General features: G+C 43.9%; 1 protein-coding gene across 1 annotated transcript; it reads right to left on the minus strand.

The window, feature by feature from the left end:
- Positions 1-2,814: 2,814 nt before the first annotated feature.
- Positions 2,815-22,381, minus strand: LOC117504440 (F-box only protein 15-like). Its single transcript, XM_034163913.1, has 10 exons — positions 22,187-22,381; positions 15,426-15,461; positions 14,399-14,503; positions 13,780-14,010; positions 10,649-10,849; positions 10,007-10,127; positions 6,435-6,517; positions 4,664-4,809; positions 4,286-4,410; positions 2,815-3,261 (listed from the first exon to the last, which is right to left on the minus strand). Exons 1-10 carry the CDS (start codon positions 22,360-22,362, stop codon positions 3,001-3,003), a joined length of 1,485 nt encoding a protein of 494 aa, XP_034019804.1. The 5' UTR covers positions 22,363-22,381; the 3' UTR covers positions 2,815-3,000.
- Positions 22,382-22,702: the final 321 nt, after the last annotated feature.

Consider the following 22,702-nt stretch of genomic DNA (forward strand, 5'->3'; position numbering starts at 1 on the left):
TGGGGAGCCGGAGTGACATGAGTCGGTCAGAATGTCCAACTGGCAAACTGTGTAACCTATGTGCTATGGCGCTCTTAATCATGAACCCGACCCATGAGAGTCGACGATCTTCTTTAGCCTTCCCTGACCAGAACAGTGTGTAGCCTGTGCCTTCCTCGGTGAGTGACCCTTGGTCTGTAAAGCGCACCTTGCTGAGTGCAGCAATGTCTATATCAAGCCTTGCTAGCTCTTTGGCGACTAAGGCTGAGCGTCTTCGAGGACGATCGCTATTGTCTGAGTCCATCATTGTGCGTACATTCCAGCACGCAATTTTCAGGTTCGTTTTTCTTTTCGCACCGCGTGTAGTGATGCCTGTTGGCAGCGGTGAGCCAACCGGGTCTAGTGAGACAAGCCATGTTTAGACCACCCTTTCTAGGTCTGTCTCCATGTGGAGCAAGCAGGGCTATCCCTAAACAGGGCTGCTTGGTCACCCAGGGCCCTGCCGGATGATGCTGTTGTCTCGGGTCAGCAATCAAACGACCATAGCTCCTGAGCCGCCTGCATGCAGGATCGAGACTGCAGCTCCCAGTGCCATCATGCACCTGCTGTTTTCGCCTCTTCCCATCGCTGCAGGGCTTTCCTTCCTGCCTGCGCTCATTGCTTAAAGTGGGGATCAGCTCGCACACACCAATTCCACTCTTTAGGCAAGGTGGCACTCCACAGTGGCACAGACAAGCTAAGATGGCTGTGGCGACCACCAGGCTGTAGGTTTTACATCAGAGTGACCTTCTCCTAGCCTCTGGCTAAAGAACCTTCCACGGGGGCAGTAACCCAGGCTGGGGGTTTAACATCAGGGTTTTCCTTCCCCTAGGTGGACCGCCTTAACAGGGCTAATGAGTCCCATCTACCCACTGCTATAACCCAGTCAGCTGGGTTATAGCAGTGGATAGTGGGATTATAGCATATAGAGATGGCTGTCATTACATCATCAATAAATGCACAAGTTTACGTTGATATTTTGGACACTTTTCTTATCCCATCAATTGAAAGGATGTTTGGGGATGATGAAATCATTTTTCAAGATAATTCATCTTGCCACAGAGCAAAAACTGTGAAAACATTCCTTGCAAAAAGACACATAGGGTCAATGTCATGGCCTGCAAATAGTCCGGATCTTAATCCAATTGAAAATCTTTGGTGGAAATTGAAGAAAATGGTCCATGACAAGGCTCCAACCTGCAAAGCTGATCTGGCAACAGCAATCAGAGAAAGTTGGAGCCAGATTGATGAAGAGTACCGTTTGTCACTCATTAAGTCCATGGCTCAGAGACTGCAAGCTGTTATAAAAGCCAGAGGTGGTGCAACAAAATTCTAGTGATGTGTTGGAGCGTTCTTTTGTTTTTCATGAATTGAGTGATTCCCTATTTTTTTCCCCTCTGCTTGGTCTAAAGAAGTAACCGTTACTGACTGCCACAATTTTTTTTCCTGATTTCTTATAGTGTTTCTTAAAGCCAGAAAGTTGCCATTTGAAATGACTTTAGTTTTGTGTCATGTCTGTGATCTGCTTCTGTGAGCTGCTTTTTTTCTACAAAATTAAACAACTGAATGAACATCCTCCGAGGCCAGTGATTGCATAATTTTTGCCAGGGGATGTACATTCTTAAAAGGAAAAAATTAGTAATTTTAAGCTACATTACAAAATCTGCCCCTATGATAGACAGGTGACCAGTCCAGGGTGAAATAAGCAGGTTCAGAAAAATTGATTATAAAATTGAAAATCAATGTTTTTTTGTTATAAAAAAAAGGGGGGGCTAGCAAATATGTCTGTTCCTGGAAATGAAAAAAAATCATCAGAATCTTTATATATTCTAGCTGCTTGAATGTGGACTTGTTCAGTTGAGGTGAATAAAAAAAAAAAAAAAAAAAAAACTGAACCAGTTTTGAAATATTTCAAACTGATTTATATATTGCAGCATTTCAAACATTATGTCAACTTTCATAGATTGTACTGCAGTTGGTGTCAAGCCCTGAGGCACATTTATTGATGGTGAAAACTTTGTCCAGTCAAAACGTACCTGTAAATTGCCATGTTTGTTTTAAAACCAATTTGTAAAGCTAATTTCTACATTTTTTTAATCAAATGCAACACTGAGCATAACCTGTATCACCAAGCCCAACCTCAGACTTGTCTACAAAAGCAAGCTTCATGGCGTTATTGCGTACATTAGGTGTCAAACACTCCGCCCCCTACTGTCTGAAATGTATGTAACACTGAACATGTCCAAAGCTTCCTCGAGGTGACTTCTGTACCAAGTTTCACCTCAATATACAAAGTCTTTGTCAAGATATTGCGTACACATTTCAAGACCTCAGTGTCACTTCATTTAGCAATTTTTTTTTTAAACTTTCCCCAGCGACAAATCTGGCAACTTTCACTCCACAGAAATCGGTAGCCCGACAACTGGCCCTGAATCGGGCCAGATACTGGCCTCTCTCTCCTAGCCTGTAATTGGTTGGTGGCCAAGACTGACATCAGCGCATGCATCAGCCTCATGTTGATGTGGCACGAGCGCTGCTCTCATATTGGTCGTTTAGGGGTGGGAAATCTCACTCCAAAATTGAGGCCAGTATCCGGCCCAATTCATAGCAGGGCCGGTTGTCGGGCTAAGAAATCAGTCAAAAGTTTGACAGTAAGCACTGTTGTGAGATCGCCCTCTGGTGGTTACAAGTAGAACTGAAGCACAGCCAAAGGTGTGGAGTCCTGCCAGGTATGAACGGATGAACAAGTGACACTTTGGCTGTAAGATGAACTGACAGAATCTGACAAGTTATTTAAAAATAAATTAACTTTTTTATTTTAACACAAAAAAGGAGTCTGTAGTACTCCAACAACAAAACAAGCCTAATCGTTAGTTCCAGTCTCACAGAAACTACATTCATTTTTGTGTAACAAATAAATGATGATGAAACAGAGAACTGAAGGAACATTTGGAAAACCAAAGTGACCTCAGCAGCTCAGGTTCAGCCGCTGAAGTGTTTTTTAACTCTGGCAACAGAGACAAAGAGGCAGAGGCTGATGAGGAAGAACTGCTTCTCTTCATTCATCCAGACTAGGAGCATCTTCACCTGGCCGTCCGGGCTGTGGTAGTCAATCACATAGTGCTCGCCGCTGTACGCCAAAGACTCCAGATTCTTGGCAATTTTGATGCAGACGGGATGGGTGACGCACCAGAAGGGTTTCTGAGAGATGTCCAGCAGAGTCAGCGTCATGATGCAGCAGCCCTGCCACAAGACCGACACACACACACCTGAAACACTTTTTCACAGAGACAACTGAAACGCCAATCATTCAGCGATGGAACACGGGCTGCACATCGTGCATTTATTCATTTTGCATTACTGTGCAAATAAATAAGTTATATTGCTTTGCAGGAATGTTTCTGAAAACGTGGGTCACCAAAAACTGCTGAGACAAAAGCAACTGTTTTTGACTGGTCCTTATTTTGAATTTGTAGCGCCCCCTCCTGTCTGCTGAACGAGACCTTCACCTCAGTCTGCTTAATTTAGCAACTTTTTTTTTTTTTTTTTTTTTTTTTTTTACTTTCCCCAGCGACAAATCTGGCAACTTTTATTCCACAGTGATTAAAGGTTTGACAGTAACCACTGTTGTGAGGTCGACACGGCCAGGTTTATATTTCGATTTTTTTAAGTTTTTTTTTTTTTTTTTTAGCTTTATTGTCCAGTTTAAAACTATTTGTAACAAGTATAAATTATGGTTATGGAGTAATTAAAATAGTTTACTCACATATTATATTTCAAACAGACTATTACATTTTAAAAGCAAAACAGGTAAGAAATTAATCTATCAATTATTGTAATGATTTTTTTTTTCCAAAAATTCTATCAAATATTTACTCATTAGGCAATTAATCCTTTGGTTAACGTACTAGTAAATAATAACTATAACTTTTACCAATAATTTTTCAGCCTTATGTTCAAAAGTTGCATAAAACACGACAATAATTTAAAAATAAATGATTAATAAAATGGAATATACATGAAATACTATTTAAAATATTACATATCAGATTGAAGGTAACAGAAAACTTAAGTCTGGTTTTAAAAGCCGCTCACATCCACAACTTTAGAATTTAATGTTGTTCATGTTTCTAAATATTTGAGTAAAATGCATTTTTAGGATCCTAATTTGTTATTGAGGAGGTTTGAAAAAGCTCAGACTTCAGATAAGATGATGTTTTGGACGATCTGCAGGTTTTCTGAGCCGGTGGATTTTGGACAAACTTACATCCACTGAGCCCTCCAAGTCCTCGGTCCTCCAGGGAAACTTGATGTTTCCGGACAGCGATCTGTGCTGCCACACTTTGGACATGTTGATGGCGTTCAGCTTCATCAACCCATTACGGATATCAGCTGATTTAAAAAAATAAATAAATAAAAAAATCCAGGTTTTCACATCAGGTTCTGCGCAGCCACAACATCAGATAGTTTCCAACAAATCAGAATCACTTAAAATGGTATTTTATGTCAACAAAAAATAAATAAATAATAATGTTTGCAGAAACCATTAGCGCCTGTCAATCATAATGTGTGAAATTACAGAGTCAGGGCTGCATGATAATCTGCCTGGTTAGCGTAATCAGATTACACGACATAATCTGAATACCTGGGTGACATCGCAGGTGACTGAACTGCCCCGACATGAACACAGTGCTGGGGTTGTGCAGGACAATGTGAAGCGTGTAGCTTTGCAGAACGTATGCAGGGTTGGAGCAAGTCGCTGGAGGCCTGTCCACAGACTCAGAGTACGGGCTGCAGCAGGGGACAAACAAGAAGAGGACAAAACTGAACACACAACATAATCATTCAAAGAGATGCAGCTTTCCCTTCAGCTTCAAAGGTGGAAAAACAATAAAAATAATGATGATGAACATGTATGCATCTTGCATGAGAGGGAACATCCAGTTTTGTCAGGTGGCACACAAAGATGCCGGAAACTGGAAAAGGTCGGGGTCACGGCCACAGGTCAGCGGGCTGAAGCAGACTGACTGTCAGGAGGTCGGGGACGGACTCGCTGTCCATCCTTAAACACACTTTACAATATCAAATTAGGTCTTCTTCACTTTTTTCATATGTAATGATGTCTATTCTAAAATCAGACAAAATTCATACCACATTTGAGTCACAAATAATTATAACAGTATTTAATAAAATAACTGATAATAATAATATGGCCGATGAAGTTAATCTTACAGGCAGAGGTAATTTAATATGTGCAAAATAATAATTTTCAAATTCCACCCTTTTGTCTGTTTTTAAGCTTTGCTGATAGTCCTGCAGTGATGTGAGGACACTGGCAGAGGGCGCTATTACTGTATTTCCTAAAGCCGTGGTCACAACCCGCCATACTTGCACGTGCGTGCAGTCTACTTGCAAAAACGTGGACTAAATTTGGAGATCCGTACGTCGTAAGTACTGCCTCAGTACGAATTTAGGAGCACGCAGACACGCCATAGAGGTTTTAGTGCATGCAGAACTTTTGCTGTGGTCAGGCTGCGGATTCACCAGCAGTACAGATGACGCACGTTGTGAGTACTGCCTCAGTATGGATTCAAAGCAGCACATTTTCATTCAATTACTATTGAATTAACCAAATCCGTACGTAGGCAGTACGGATTACGGCACTCACCACATACTATGGAGGCCGACAGACTTGCATGCACGACACAGCTTCTCACTTGAACTTGGACATTATTTCCAAACTTCAGCAACACAGACACTCCACAGCTTCAGTCTGATAACTAGCTTTAACTTTTCGAGGCAAGTAAACACTCGTACAACTGACCGCTGCACAACTCGTACAACTGACCGCTGGACATGCTCATGCATCGCCGACGCTGAAAACACCTGCTGCTCCGGTACCACTCATAAAAAAGAAAAGCGACCCCACACACACACACTGCTTTATTGTCAACTCTCTATCGTTACACTCCTAGAGACGTGCGTTGAACGTACTCCCTCCCTCCTCTTGCTACTGCCTCAGTATATTTTCACAAAAACGTAGCGGCCGTGGTATCCGCAGAAAACGTACGGCGAAAAAAAAAAAATGCACGGTGGGTTGTGACCGGGGCTTTACAGACAGCTTCAAGTGTAGTCTCACCACCAAGGGTGCACGGTCCAATGTAGAGTGTGCACGGTCCATGGCAGAGCATGCACGTTCTGGAAAACCTTTCTGATACGTAAGAGTAGAATTGCTTCCTCAATGCAAACGTTGGTGCTAATTAAGTCAAAAATGCTACATTTTGAAGGTTGGTTTAAACTTGGCAGAGTGTGCACGTGACGTTAGAGGCACGAGCCAGCACCTCCTGCAACTGGACTCTCTCAGCTAAATGTGCAGATGACAAAACTCTGAGTCTGTGAACATCTGGACCACGTACCAGGCTGGAGTTCCCAGCAGACTTTTCTCCACCAGCCTGTGGAAGTGCAGACTGACCATGATGAAGGCGATGGTGCCCCGACCCTGTGCACGCACACATGCACACACTTTGACCTCAGGTTTTAGAAGCTGAAATCAACCAAAATCATTAACAACAACAACATATCTGTTGGGTTCTGGTTCTGTGGTCGAGTGCTTTTGAAATTAATTGTGGATTAAAAGCAGAAATTTATAAACTCAGCCACATGGGGTGTGCAGCCAGTACATTCTGAGTGCCGGTCCCAAGCCCGGATAAATGAGGAAGGTTGCGTCAGGAAGGGCATCCGGCGTAAAAACAAGCCAACCCAACTATGCAGACTCAGAATCGAATTCCCATATCGGATCGGTCGCGGCCCGGGTTAACAACGTCCGCCACCGGTGCTATTGCCCAACAGGGTGCCAGTGGAAATTGGGCTACTGCTGGGCGAAGGACGACGAAGAAGAGGAGGAAAACGTTGCCACGAACAGCGGAGAAGAAGAAACTAGAAGGGTGGAAATGAGAGTGGGGACTTTGAATGCTGTAGTATGACTGGTAAAGGGAGAGAGCTGGCTGATATGATGGAGAGGAGAAAGGTAGACATATTGTGTGTGCAAGAGACCAGTGGAAGGGAAGTAAGAGCAGGAGCATCGGCGGTGTGTACAAGTTGTTGTACCATGGTGAGGACAGGAAGAGAAATGGTGTTGGGGTCATTTAAAGGAAGGAGAGTATGTTAAAAGTGTGTTGGAGGTTAAGCGAGTGTCTGACAGGGTGATGAGTGTGAAGTTGGAAATTGAAGTGGTGATGATGAATATCATCAGTGCATATGCCCCACAGGTAGGTTGTGAGATGAAGGAGAAAGAAGATTTCTGGAGTGTGTTAGATGAGGTGGTGGAGAGTGTGCCCAAGCATGAAAGAGTGGTGATAGGCGCGGACTTCAATGGGCATGTTGGTGAAGGGAAAAGAGGTGATGAGGAAGTAATGGGTAGATATGGTATCAAGGATAGGAATGGGGAAGGACAGATGGTAGTTGATTTGCAAAAAAGGATGGAAATGGCTGTGGTGAATACCTACTTTAAGAAAAGGGAGGAGCACAGGGTAACATATAAGAGTGGAGGAAGGTGCACACAGGTGGACTACATTCTTATAGGAGATGCAAGCTAAAAGAAATCACAGACTGTAAGGTGGTAGCAGGAGAGAGTGTCACTAGACAGCATAGGATGGTTGTTTGTAGGATGACTTTTAGAGGTAAAGAAGAAGAAGAGAGTGAGAGCTCAACAAAGGATCAGATGGTGGAAGCTGAAGGAGGAAGACTGTTGTGTGAAATTTAGCGAGCAGGTGAGAGAAGCACTAGTTGGAGGGGAAGCAATTTTGGACAACTGGAAAAGTACTGCAGATGTGGTGAGGGAGACAGCTAGGGCAGTACTGGGTATGACATCTGGACAGTGGAAGGAAGACAAGGAGACTTGGTGGTGGAATGAAGAAGTCCAGGAAAGCATAAGGAGAAAGAGGTTGGCGAAAAAGTTTTGGGATAGTCGGAGAGACGAAGAAAGTAGACAGGAGTACAAGGAGATGCGGCGTAAGGCGAGAAGAGAAGTGGCAAAAGCAAAGGAAAAGGCATATTGCGAGCTGTACAAGAAGTTGAATAGTAAGGAAGGAGAAAAGGACTTGTACCGATTGGCCAGACAAAGAGACAGAGCTGGAAAGGATGTGCAGCAGGTTAGGGTGGTAAAAGATGCACATGGTAATGTGCTGACAAGTGAGGAGTGTGTGCTGAGAAGGTGGAGGGAATATTTCGAAGAGTTGATGAATAAAGAAAATGAGCAAGAGAAAAGGCTGGATGATGTGGTGAGAGTAAATCAGGAAGTAAAAGAGATTAGCAAGGAAGAAGTGAGGGCTGCTATGAGAGGATGAAGAGTGGAAAGGCAGTTGGTCCAGATGACATTCCAATGGAGGCATGGAAATGTCTAGGAGAGATGGCAGTAGAGTTTCTAACCAGATTGTTTAATAAAATCTTGGAAAGTGAGAGGATGCCTGAGGAGTGGAGACAAAGTGTGCTGGTTCCTATTTTCAAGAACAAGGGTGATGTGCAGAGCTGCAGTAACTACAGAGGCATAAAGCTGATCAGCCACAGCATGAAGTTATGGGAAAGAGTAGTAGAAGCTAGGCTTAGAAAACAGGTGAAGATCTGTGAGCAGCAATATGGTTTCATGCCGAGAAAGAGCACTACAGATGCAATGTTTGCTCTGAGAATACTGTTGGAAAAGTACAGAGGACAGAAAGAGATACATTGTGTGTTTGTGGACTTAGAAAAAGCTTATGATAGGGTGCCAAGAGAAGAGTTGTGGCATTGTATGAGGAATGTTGGAGTGGCAGAGAAGTATGTTAGAGAAGTGCAGGACATGTACAAGAATAGTGTGACAGATGAGATCAGACAGGAGTCCCCATGGACTACGATGTTTGCAGATGACATTGTGATCTGTAGTGAGAGTAGAGAGCAAGTTGAGTCTAGTCTGGAGAAGTGGAGATATGCTTTGGATAGAAGGGGAATGAAAGTCAGTAGAAGCAAGACTGAGTACATGTGTGTGAATGAGAGGGAGCCCAGTGGAATAGTACAGTTACAAGGAGTAGAAGTGGTGAAAGTAGATGAGTTTAAAAATTTGGGGTCAACTGTTCAAAGTAATGGAGAGTGTGGGTAGAGAGGTGAAGAAGAGAGTGCAGGCAGGGTGGAGTGGGGTGGAGAAGGTGCAGGAGGGATTTGTGACCGAAGAATTATCAGCAGAGTGAAGGGGAAAGTTTACAAACAGTAGTGAGACCAGCTATTTTGTATGGTTTTAGAGGACAGTGGCACTAACAAAAAGACAGGAGGCAGAGCTGGAGGGGCAGAGCTGAAGATGTTGAGATTCTCTTTGGGAGTGACAAAATGGACAAGATTAGAATGAACATATCAGAGGGACAGCTCAGGTGGGACGGTTTGGAGACAAAGAGAGGCGAGATTGAGATGGTTTTGGACATGTGCAGAGGAGGGACCCAGGGTATATAGGGAGAAGGATGCTGAGGATGGAGCCACCAGGCAGGAGGAGAAGAGGGAGGACAAAGAGGAGGTTCATGGATGTGCTGAGAGAGGACATGCAGGTGGTTGGTGTGACAGAGGAAGATACAGAGGACAGGGTGAGATGGAAACAATTGATCTGCTGTGGCGACCCCTAACGGGAACAGCCGAAAGACAAAGAAGAAAAGCAGAAATTTATAAATTTTAGTTTTGTGTGGTTGTTTTTTCATTTGTTTGTGGTGTTTTGTTGTTTAGTATTCAGCTGCATCTTATTCCTGCCAGTACTAACAAAACTATCTCAATGTGCTTCACAATAAAAGCTTTTCAGGATGCTTTTATTGTGAAACACTGGATAATGTATCACAAAAGAGCCATAATAAATATCATAAAATAAATTTACAAATACTAATAATAAATAAAAAAAATCAAATCACAAATGTATTTATGTCATCGATGTGAAAGCTACTGCTGTAACTAAACGTGTGGGTTTTTTTTCTTTAGTTACCCTCCAGATGCCGATGATGAAGCCTGAGGTCAGAAGCATCAGTTTGACCATTTTGTCTTTGCCGATGAACCGACCAGCTTCAGTTTTCATGTCCATCTGAAAAATCAGAGAACGCCAACGGCTCTGACGGAAAGAACAAACTGATTAAAGCACTCACTTCACACATTTGTAGAATGTTGGTTTGATGACAATGAGTTAAGACGTTATTGCACTCACAATATTTTTACAAAGTATGCTCCCAGTGACTTTGACCTTTGACCCCAAAGTCAATAGGCTTCTTGGGGTCATTATATTACTTAACACACATACAGTTTGGAGATGAGGCAGTTCTAACAGAAATTACTGCCCTCATAAGAGTGTTACAAAGTACATTCCAGTGACTGTGGCCTTTGACCTTTTGACCCCAGAATCAATAGGTTTCTTGGGGTCACTATGTGCAATGTATATAGCATGTTTGATGGCAATCAAGTAAGTACAACTGAAGTTATCTTGCTAAGAATTGAAATGCCAGATACTGACCGACTGGCTCCCTGCACACAGTGACGTCGAAGCTGCTAGCCTGAGCTACGGTGAAGAGAAATAATTTACCCGGGGGCACGGAAATGTTTGCGCACTGTGTAGGTGGGAGGGGTTGCGTGTTACTTGTTGACTTGGGGGTTCTGCAGTTCCTCACTCTTGACTCCGTGCAACTGCATGTAACTGATCCGACTGTACGGCGGCCAACAGCCTCCACGCCAGCAAACAATGGCGGACGACTCAGAAAAGTAAACCAGACTCTGCTTCAGCGTGCTCTCCCATCCCGACCAATCACAGACCGTCAGCTCCCAGTTTACCATCCAGTTCCTGAAAAACACAAGAACAGAAACAATGCACAAAAATCACCATGACAGATTTAAAAATATATATATTTTTAGTGCCTATACAGCTTCAACTGCTTATCCAGGATCGGGTAACGGGGGCAACAGCTCCAGCAGGGGACCCCAGACTTCCCTTTCCATGGCCATATTAACCACCTCTGACTGGGGGATCCTGAGGCGTTCCCAGGCCAGTGTGGAGATATAATCTCTCCACCTAGTCCTGGGTCTTCCCGGGGTCTCCTCCCAGATGGACGTGCCTGGAACACCTGCCTAGGGAGGCGCCCGGGGGCATCCTTACCAGATGCCCGAACCACCTCAACTGGCTCCTTTCAATGCGTAGGAGCAGCGACTCTACTCAGAGCTCCTCGTGGATGACTGAACTTTTCACCCTATCTCTAAGGGAGACACCAGCCACCCTCCTGAGGAAGCCCATTTTGCACGCATATATCCGCGATCTCGTTCTTTCGGTCATGTCCCAGCCCTCATGACCATAGGCGAGAGTAGGAACGAAGATTGACCAGTAGATCGAGAGCTTCACCTTTTGGCTCAACTCCCTTTTCATCACAACAGTACGGTAGAGCGAATGCAACACCGCCCGTGATGCACTGATTCTCCAGCCAATCTCACGCTCCACTGTCCCCTCACTCGTGAACAAGTCCCCGAGGTACTTGAACTCCTTCACTTGGGGCAAGACCTCATTCCCTACCCTGAGTAGGCAATCCATTGGTTTCCTGCTGGGAACCAGGACCTCAGATTTAGAGGTGCTGATCCTCATCCCAGCCGCTTCACAGTCGGCTGTGAACCAATCGAGTGAATGTTGGACGTCACAGGCTGATGAAGCCAACAGGACCACATTGTCTGCAAAAAGCAGTGATGAGACCCTGAGCCCACAAACTGGAAACCCTCCTCCCCCCGACTACGCCTCGATATCCTGTTCGTGAATATCACAAACAGGATTGGTGACAAGGCGCAGCCCTGGCGGAGGCCAACCTCCACCAAAAACAAGTCCAGCTTACTGCCGAGAACCCGAACACAGCTCTCGCTTTGTGAGTACAGAGATTGGATGGCCCTGAGAAGGGACCCCCTCACGCCATACTCCCGCAGCACCTCCCACAGTATCTCCTGGGGTACCCGATCATATGCCTTCGCCAAGTCCACAAAACACATGTAGACTGGGTGGGCATATTCCCAAGCCCTCCAGGATCCTTGTGTGAGTGAAGAGCTGGTCGGTTGTTCCACGATCAGGACGGAACCCGCATTGTTCCTCTTCAATCAGAGGTTCGATTATCAGCCGAACCCTCCTTTCCAGCACCCTGGAACCAACTTTACCAGGGAGGCTGAGTAGTGTGATGCCCCTGTAGTTGGCACAAACTCTCTGGTCACCTTTTTAAATATGGGGACCACCACCCCAGTTTGCCACTCCTTAGGCACTGTCCCAGACCTCAACGCAACGTTGAAGAGACATCTCATCCCTCCACACCCAGAGCGTTCAGCATTTCTGGATGGATCTCATCAACCCCCAGGGTTTTGCCACTGCGTATTTGTTTGACTACCTCAGTGACTCCAACCAGGGAAAATGATGATGAACCTCCATCAGCTTCCAGCTCTGCCCCTACTATAGAGGGTGCTCTGGTCTGATGCAGGAGTTCCTCAGAGTGTTCCTTCCAGTGCCCTATTACATCTTCAGTTGAGGTCAACATAGTCCCATCCTTACTGTAGACAGCTTGGATGGTTCCCTGTTTTCCTCTCCTGAGGTGCCTCATGGTCCTCCAGGAGCACCTTGGTGCCGACCAAAAGTCCTTCTCTGTGGTTGCTCTGAACTCCTCCAACACCTGCTGCTTTGCCTCCCCCACAGCAGAGGCTGCTGCCCTTCGGGCCTGTCGGTGCCTTGCAACTGCTTCTGGAGTCCTCAGCGATAACATATCCTGGAAAGAGTCCTTCAGTTGGATGGCTTCCCTGACCACTGGTGTTCATCACAGTGTTCGAGGGTTGCCGCCCCTTGAAGCACCTAAAGCCTTCAGGCCACAGCTCCCTGCTGCTGCTTCAACAATGGAAACTTTGAACATTGTCTATTCTGGCTCAATGACCCCAACCTCCACAGGGATGCTAGAAAAGCTCCACTGGAGGTGTGAGCTGAAGATCTGTTGGACAGCGGGCTCCTCCAGACATTCCCAGTTCACCCCCACTATCCGTTTGGGCTTACCAGGTCTGTCCAAAGTCCTCCCCACCCTCTGATCTAACTCACCACCAGATGGTGATCAGTTGACAGCTCTGTCTCTCCACCTGAGTATCCAGAACACGCGGCCTCAGATCAGATGAAACGATCACAAAATCAATCTTTGATCTTTGACCTAGGGTGCTCTGGTACCATATACACTTATGAGAGCCTTATATTTGAACATGGTGTTCATTATAGGCAGGTCATGACCAGCACTGGTGTCTCCCTTAGAGATAGAGTGAGAAGCTCAGTCATCCATGAGGAGCTCGGAGTAGAGCCGCTGCTCCTTTGCATTGAAAGGAGCCAGCTGATGTAGTTCGGGCATCTAGTAAGGATGCCCCCTGGGCGCCTCCCTACGGAGGTGTTCCAGACACATCCATCTGGGAGGAGACCCTGGAGAAGACATTATATCTCCACACTGGCCTGGGAACACCTCGGGATCCCCCAGTCGGAGGTGGTTAATGTGGCCCAGGAAAGGGAAGTCTGGGGTCCCCTGCTGGAGCTGTTGCCCTCGCGGCCTGATCCCGGTTAAGTGGTTGAAGATGAGTGAGTGGTGTGGTCTAGATGAGACACCTGATACTTCCACAAACAACAGTAACATAAAATGTGCGATTTGTAAGCGATTGAGAAAAAACCTTCAGGATGTGTTTTTAATTAATACCACTTCAGGAAGATGTGGTTCCAGGTCTGTCTGGTACCTGAGGATCCACTCGGTCAGGCTGGGCAGTCCTGTGTACGGACTGATGTGTCTCAGGTGTCTCTTCCACTTGCTCATCTCCTGTCCGATCGTGACCGTGAAGTACAGCTGCTTCCAATATCCAGCCGGCATCTTCAGGCCGTCCAGGTCCGAGGCCACATCACCCTTGGACTTCAGGTTCCATTTCTGAATATTCCCGAACTCTGACATGTAAATCTTATACCACATGACACTATGATGGGAAAAAAAAACAACAGAAAACAACTATGAAATATACTGTGTGTTCTCAGACTCGCCTGTTTCAAACCTCAGCATCCAATGAAGAGGTTACAACAATCCCTCATTTATAACAGGTGCAGTACAACATGTGGACACTAGGCTGTGCACTCACTTTAAGAATGTTTCAATATTTCAAATTTGCCGTCTTTCTGGGGATTTTTCATGGACAGGAGACTCTAGGATTAATCTGGTCATTTACTCCTCAACAAAATAAATCAACATCACGAGAAATAATTTTTATTGCCTAAGTTACCGGTGTGCAAGATTCAGGAGTTCAAGTGCCGGGAAACTTTGATCACCTCCTACAAACTGTGCAGGTGCGCCGACCTTTGGAGACTTACTTGTCGCCGGTGAGCCGGTTGAAGAGCTTGTTGACGTGACTGACGCAGAGCAGCGCGGATGCATCCAGGTACGACAGAATCTTAATCAGAATCTCAGAAGGCAGCCTGACGGAGAGTTAGAGAGACGTTACTGCGGGGAACTTTACGAGATTTATTCTTTAGCACCTGAGCAAAATCTCATATCAAGGTTCTTCGTCCATGTAGACATTACAACTTTTAGTGAACACTGAAAAGGTGCTATGACAACACCGAGCTTTTCTGTTCAGACATAAATCTGCACACAACAAGTTGAGCAAAAAAAAAAAAAAAAAAAAAAGCCAACAAATAAAACGGTTACTGACAGCTGCAGTTTGTCTTGCTGAGTCCACTAAGCCTTGACGATCAGAGTATTTGTGAAAGATCTTGTAATATCAGCACTGAAAATGTGAAGACAAACTGCCTTTTACACACTTCCCAACTGACCACCATTTCTAGAAGCTCACCTCCAGTGTCCAAATGAGGTTCATAACCTGCCAAGACTTTTCATTCTCAGTTGCCTAGCCATCTTGAAAAGGACATTACTTTCAATTATTTACTGTTAGTTATTTTTTTCTAAAATGTTGTCGATCTGAACAATATTTCCACTTCCAGACTCTGGCTCTGTGCACTTCCAGAAGTCTTGCACTGTAGCCAAATTACAATATGGTCCAGGTCACATCCATTTCCTTTGGGATAGTAAGAAATTTGAAGGCCCAAATTCAGAATAATTTTGACATACGTACTAAGCAGAACACGTGTACTGCAGAACCCCATTGCATTATGGGTAATGACAAATCACTTCAAAATCCTTAATTTTTTTATATTGGTTGGACAAATAAGTACTCAAAGGTTTGACTATGATCTATGAAAATCGAATATTTCCATCGATTTCAGTTTTTTAGAAACATATATAGTGAAATTAGCTTTTTTTTTTTTTTTTTTTTTTTTTTTTTTTTTTACATTTTGCAATTTACTATTATTGTGCGAGTATTGAGGGATGCTAACTTACCTTTCCAGAAAGTTTTTCCTGGGATGGAAAAGATGTCAGTTTGACAGAATATGCGCTTTGTTTTACTGTTCTCAGTGCAGCACAGCTGGAACCCACATGGTATATGAAAAAGATAATACCAATTAAATCTGTTATCAGACTTTCGCTGACTCGGGTCCAAACAGCTGCTGTGCTGAATTCAGCACTCCTGCCGTGAAAACCACCCCTTTCACAGGAACATGCATTGGAAGCATGTCGCCTTGTTCACGACAGATACACAAATGAAACGCACACAAATCAGTATTATTCTTATTCTGCGTCACGTTCTCTCCAGATATGTGCAAGTAAAGAGAATATGTTCATATTTACAAGCTCTTGGCTGCTTTTGTTCATTTGGAATGAATGGTCTGCTATTTTTATATTTATTTTATGAGATTTCATCACACAGGATGGTGTTTGTTTTAGTATTTATTTGTTAAATGATTTTAATTTTATTCATTAGTGTTATGATTGAATAAGCTTGAATAACTGTGGACCGTTTGAGGACCTTTTTGGAATCAGACTCAGTGTCCATTCCTTTATATATATATGTGTGTGTATTAGATAGATTAGACAGAACTTTGATTCCTTGGGAAGACCCCCTCAGGCAAATTGAGGTTCCAGTAGCATTATATAGCAGCACACAGGGCAAGAAGCACACAGTATCAAAAGTGAAAGTAAAAAAGAAAATCAGTTTGCAAATATAAATACACAATATAAATACCAAACACAGAGATCAATGCTGGTTTACTGACTACTACTGTTCCTCTCATTCCCAACCTCTGTCTTCCTGTTATATCTGTCTGTATATATTCAATATTTATTCAGAAGATCACAATAATAATCATCACCATCATCATAATTCTTATGATAGCTATTATTGTTATGATTAAAAAAAAAGTACACAAATCAATGGTTGTCATTTCATGTTACTTCATCTCCAAAACTGATTTGGGGGGGTGGGTGGGTTGGAGAGTACATTTTGCAGCAAGCCACGAATGTGCCCCCTCATACCCGACTCTACACTGACTGCACCTCGGTGTGTGTTAATGTGTGTGCCTGTATGTGGCCCTGTGGTACACTGGCGCCCTGTCGAGGGTGTCGCCCACCTCTTGCCCTAAGACTGCTGGGATAGACTCCAACCCCCCTGTCACCCTTGATTGGAGTAAGTGTATATACAAAACAAATGAATACAGTATGTTCATGTTTAGAGCGGTGTTTTATACAATAAATACTTTATTTCCTTAATTTAATTATATTGCTGAAATTTATTTCAATGCTGTTGTTGTGTCCTTTGTTATGTTCGGGATTTACAGAGTGTTTAAATCACAATTAAGTTTATTTCCTCAAGTTATATTATTGCTAAAATATGTATTTTAATATTGTTGACTTTTAATATCGTAGTGTTGATCAGTGTAGTAGTTTATATTAGGGATGCACCAATACCACTTTTTTTCCAGACCGAGTACAAGTACGAGTACATACGTACATGTTGGTACTCATCGATACCGAGTACCGATACAAATACTTCATGATACCATTACAGTTTTATCATGATTTTGAAAACATGTTTTATTCATCAGTTGTTGCTTACTTTTTGACTGTAACTGCTACCAATATCATTAGCTTTGTTTTTATTTGCAAACATTTAACTCAAATCGTGTAACTTCACTTTTTGACTCCAACAAATTGTCCTTTAACATTAACCGTTGGTTTCTTAACAAATATGACACTGCCAGACATTGCAGTGAAATGTAACCTGTGGGCTTCAGCACTACAAATTATACACCAATAACTGAACTCAAAGTGTCCATAACTTTTAATATGTCTGTGATCCTTTTTTGAAAATGTGAGGTGCAGATTCTTTTTAATGAAAAGAAGCTTCTCTGTGTTATCAGCTTTAAGCCTGTTTGTTTTTATCTACAATGTGTGACGCTGAGCTAAACAGCCTTTCACTCTCCACACTATTTTTTCAACTTCTAATTAAATACGTACCATTAACATACACAAATACAAGCCATAAATTTTTTTTTTCCACCAAAGGTGGAACATGTAAATACTGATGAGCACGACGTGCGCACACACGTGGCGTCTCCACTTCACAAGGAGGCAAAACAGAGTAATTTTAAAATTATTTTAGTGATTTATTTTTGGATCATGGGATAATTTCGTCGGGTGCACACAGAATCGTCTGATGCCTGTGGTAACTGAGATGTTAATAAATAAGGTGCGCAGTGACTCTTTCAACTTGAGGCACAAAGCACGGCCCATGGAGGGGAGCAGAGGCTCCAAAAGCAGCGCCACAGACATTCAACAAACGGATTACACCTGTAGCGGATAGAGCCGTTCTCCTGGCCTTGACAGCCACACCAGGGGCTGAAACTCACCAACCTGATGGACAATCTCCACCGCCGAACTACCCTGAGACATCCTTACTCTGGATGGCATTACCCTGACCTCTAGTAATACTGTGAGAAATCTTGGAGTCATTTTTGATCAGGATATGTCATTCAAAGCGCATATTAAACAAATATGTAGGACTGCTTTTTTGCATTTACGCAATATCTCTAAAATCAGAAAGGTCTTGTCTCAGAGTGATGCTGAAAAACTAATTCATGCATTTATTTCCTCTAGGCTGGACTATTGTAATTCATTATTATCAGGTTGTCCTAAAAGTTCCCTAAAAAGTCTTCAGTTAATTCAAAATGCTGCAGCTAGAGTACTGATGGGGACTAGAAGGAGACAGCATATCTCACCCATATTGGCCTCTCTTCATTGGCTTCCTGTTAATTCGAGAATAGAATTTAAAATTCTTCTTCTTACTTATAAGGTTTTGAATAATCAGGTCCCATCTTATCTTAGGGACCTCGTAGTACCATATCACCCCAATAGAGTGCTTCGCTCTCAGACTGCAGGCTTACTTGTAGTTCCTAGGGTTTGTAAGAGCAGAATGGGAGGCAGAGCCTTCAGCTTTCAGGCTCCTCTCCTGTGGAACCAGCTCCCAATTCAGATCAGGGAGACAGACACCCTCTCTACTTTTAAGATTAGGCTTAAAACTTTCCTTTTTGCTAAAGCTTATAGTTAGGGCTGGATCAGGTGACCCTGAACCATCCCTTAGTTATGCTGCTATAGACGTAGACTGCTGGGGGGTTCCCATGATGCACTGTTTCTTTCTCTTTTTGCTCTGTATGCACCACTCTGCATTTAATCATTAGTGATCGATCTCTGCTCCCCTCCACAGCATGTCTTTTTCCTGGTTCTCTCCCTCAGCCCCAACCAGTCCCAGCAGAGGACTGCCCCTCCCTGAGCCTGGTTCTGCTGGAGGTTTCTTCCTGTTAAAAGGGAGTTTTTCCTTCCCACTGTAGCCAAGTGCTTGCTCACAGGGGGTCGTTTTGACCGTTGGGGTTTTACATAATTATTGTATGGCCTTGCCTTACAATATAAAGCGCCTTGGGGCAACTGTTTGTTGTGATTTGGCGCTATATAAAAAAATTGATTGATTGATTGATTGATAGTGCAGATACTAACAGGTACAGCAAATTTCATCAACATGACACCTTCTGGGGGGGGATATAGGATGGAGTGCATTTCATGGCATTGGCTTGCTGCAAAATACCCCCCCCCCCCCCCCAATTAAATCTGTTTCCATATGTAACTACATAGACAGAAAATAACTTTAAATAAATTTAACACACATTTCCAAAAATACACATGTTCTTTTCACTTTTGTGTTGTATTTTGGAGATGAAGTAAGATGGAGTGACAACTGATTGTGTCATTTCTATCATAATAATGGTAATAATAATAATCATAATTATTATTATGATTGAATAAAATTAAAATAATTGTAACAATAAATACTACAACTCAGCCACATGGGGTGTGCAGCCAGTACATTCTGAGTGCCGATCCCAAGCCCGGATAAATGAGGAGGGTTGCGTCAGGAAGGGCATCCGGCGTAAAACAAGCCAACCCAACTATGCAGACTCAGAATCGAATTCCCATACCGGATCGGCCACCGGTGCTATTGCCCAACAGGGTGCCAGTGGAAATTGGGCTACTGCTGGGCGAAGACGATGAAGAAGAGGAGGAAAACGTTGCCACAAACAGCGGAAGAAGAAGAAAACTAGAAGGGTGGAAATGAGAGTGGGGACTTTGAATGTTGGTAGTATGACTGGTAAAGGGAGAGAGCTGGCTGATATGATGGAGAGGAGAAAGGTAGACATATTGTGTGTGCAAGAGACCAAGTGGAAGGGAAGTAAGAGCAGGAGCATCGGCGGTGGGTACAAGTTGTTGTACCATGGTGAGGACAGGAAGGTGTTGGGGTCATTTTAAAGGAAGAGTATGTTAAAAGTGTGTTGGAGGTTAAGCGAATGTCTGACAGGGTGATGAGTGTGAAGTTGGAAATTGAAGGGGTGATGATGAATATCATCAGTGCATATGCCCCACAGGTAGGGTGTGAGATGAAGGAGAAAGAAGATTTCTGTAGTGTGTTAGATGAGGTGGTGGAGAGTGTGCCCAAGCATGAAAGAGTGGTGATAGGAGCAGACTTCAATGGGCATGTTGGTGAAGGGAACAGAGGTGATGAGGAAGTAATGGGTAGATATGGTATCAAGGATAGGAATGGGGAAGGACAGATGGTAGTTGATTTTGCAAAAAGGATGGAAATGGCTGTGGTGAATACCTACTTTAAGAAAAGGGAGGAGCACAGGGTAACATATAAGAGTGGAGGAAGGTGCACACAGGTGGACTACATTCTTTATAGGAGATGCAAGCTAAAAGAAATCACAGACTGTAAGGTGGTAGCAGGACAGAGTGTCACTAGACAGCACAGGATGGTTGTTTGTAGGATGACTTTAGAGGTAAAGAAGAAGAAGAGAGTGAGAGCTCAACAAAGGATCAGATGGTGGAAGCTGAAGGAGGAAGACAGTTGTGTGAAATTTAGCGAGCAGGTGAGAGAGGCACTAGTTGGAGGGGAAGCAATTTTGGACAACTGGAAAAGTACTGCAGATGTGGTGAGGGAGACAGCTAGGGCAGTACTGGGTATGACATCTGGACAGTGGAAGGAAGACAAGGAGACTTGGTGGTGGAATGAAGAGGTCCAGGAAAGCATAAGGAGAAAGAGGTTGGCGAAAATGTTTTGGGATAGTCGGAGAGATTAAGAAAGTAGACAGGAGTACAAGGAGATGCGGCGTAAGGCGAAAAGAGAAGTGGCAAAAGCAAAGGAAAAGGCATATTGTGAGCTGTACAAGAAGTTGAATAGTAAGGAAGGAGAAAAGGACTTGTACCGATTGGCCAGACAAAGGGACAGAGCTGGAAAGGATGTGCAGCAGGTTAGGGTGGTAAAAGATCAAATCAAATCACTTTTATTTATATAGCGCCAAATCACAACAACAGTTGCCCCAAGGCAAATAATGTTAAAATGACTCTGTTCTGCCCCAAGATGCACATGGTAATGTTCTGACAAGTGAGGAGTGTGTGCTGAGAAGGTGGAGGGAATATTTTGAAGAGCTGATGAATAAAGAAAGTGAGCGAGAGAAAAGGCTGGATGATGTGGTGAGAGACTCATTCAAGGTGGAGGTGGGATTACACCAAGGATCAGCTCTGAGTCCTTTCTTGTTTGCAGTGGTGATGGACAGGTTGACAGATGAGATCAGACAGGAGTCCCCATGGACTATGATGTTTGCAGATGACATTGTGATCTGTAGTGAGAATAGAGAGCAAGTTGAGTCTAGTCTGGAGAGGTGGAGATATGCTTTGGAGAGAAGGGGAATGAAAGTCAGTAGAAGCAAGACTGAGTACATGTGTGTGAATGAGAGGGAGCCCAGTGGAATAGTGCAGTTACAAGGAGTAGAAGTGGTGAAAGTAGATGAGTTTAAATATTTGGGGTCAACTGTTTAAAGTAATGGAGAGTGTGGTAGAGAGGTGAAGAAGAGAGTGCAGGCAGGGTGGAGTGGGTGGAGAAAGGTGGCAGGAGGGATTTGTGACCGAAGAATATCAGCAAGAGTGAAGGGGAAAGTTTACAAAACAGTAGTGAGACCAGCTATGTTGTATGGTTTAGAGACGGTGGCACTAACAAAAAGACAGGAGGCAGAGCTGAAGATGGCAGAGCTGAAGATGTTGAGATTCTCTTTGGGAGTGACAAGAATGAACAAGATTAGGAATGAACATATCAGAGGGACAGCTCAGGTGGGACGGTTTGGAGACAAAGTCAGAGAGGCGAGATTGAGATGGTTTGGACATGTGCAGAGGAGGGACCCAGGGTATATAGGGAGAAGGATGCTGAGGATGGAGCCACCAGGCAGGAGGAGAAGAGGGAGACCAAAGAGGAGGTTCATGGATGTGCTGAGAGAGGACATGCAGGTGGTTGGTGTGACAGAGGAAGATACAGAGGACAGGGTGAGATGGAAACGATTGATCTGCTGTGGCGACCCCTAACGGGAACAGCCAAAAGACAAAGAAGAAGAAGTAACAATAAATACTACAACAAACACCATATGTCTGATGGAGCCTCGAAAAAAATAAATATGAAAATAGCAGTCAAGTGCTCGTAAATATGAACATATTCTCTTCACTTCCACATATCTGGAGAGAAAGTGACACAGAATAAGAATCATATTGATTTGTGTAAGTTTTATTAAGGTGACGAGCACCGAATGCGCGTTCCCGCGAAGGGAGAGCTTTTTCACGACAGGGGAGCAGAATTCGCTACAACACCTGTCGGATGCTCGCGGTTCTTTCACCTGGCCGGGTAGTTTCCGCGTGTCCCCGCCGGGTTCGGTGCTGCTTTGGGCCGCCTGCCCGGTCCGGGCCGTCCCCTACCTCGACCCGGCTGTCTTCTACACGGAACCTGGTCCGCGGGATTTCTCTTCAAACCGTCGGCGAAACTCCGAAAACACTCACCTCTTCCAGCCGCCATCGTTTAGCCAATCAGGAACAGTTGTGCTTTATTTTCACAATAAAAGCTTTAACTTGTCTCCTAACCTGATTAAAGTCATTACGTCATTCAGAATGATAAACATGCAGCTGAGTTTTAAGCATATATTTCCTGTCTTATAAAAGTGAAAGATAACTGCAGAGTAACTTAAGATTATGACACAATCGTAAAATGCTTCATGGGTTTGACTGTGTTAATTTTCTCTGACAGAGGTGGGCGATAGCGGGAATTTTGGTATTGATTCGATACCAAGGAAATACAGGCCCAGTATCGCCGGTATCGATACCGATACCAATACGTTTTCATATTTCAATTTCATAGA

This window comes from Thalassophryne amazonica, chromosome 22, assembly GCF_902500255.1.
Source record: "Thalassophryne amazonica chromosome 22, fThaAma1.1, whole genome shotgun sequence".
Lineage (NCBI taxonomy): Eukaryota > Metazoa > Chordata > Actinopteri > Batrachoidiformes > Batrachoididae > Thalassophryne > Thalassophryne amazonica.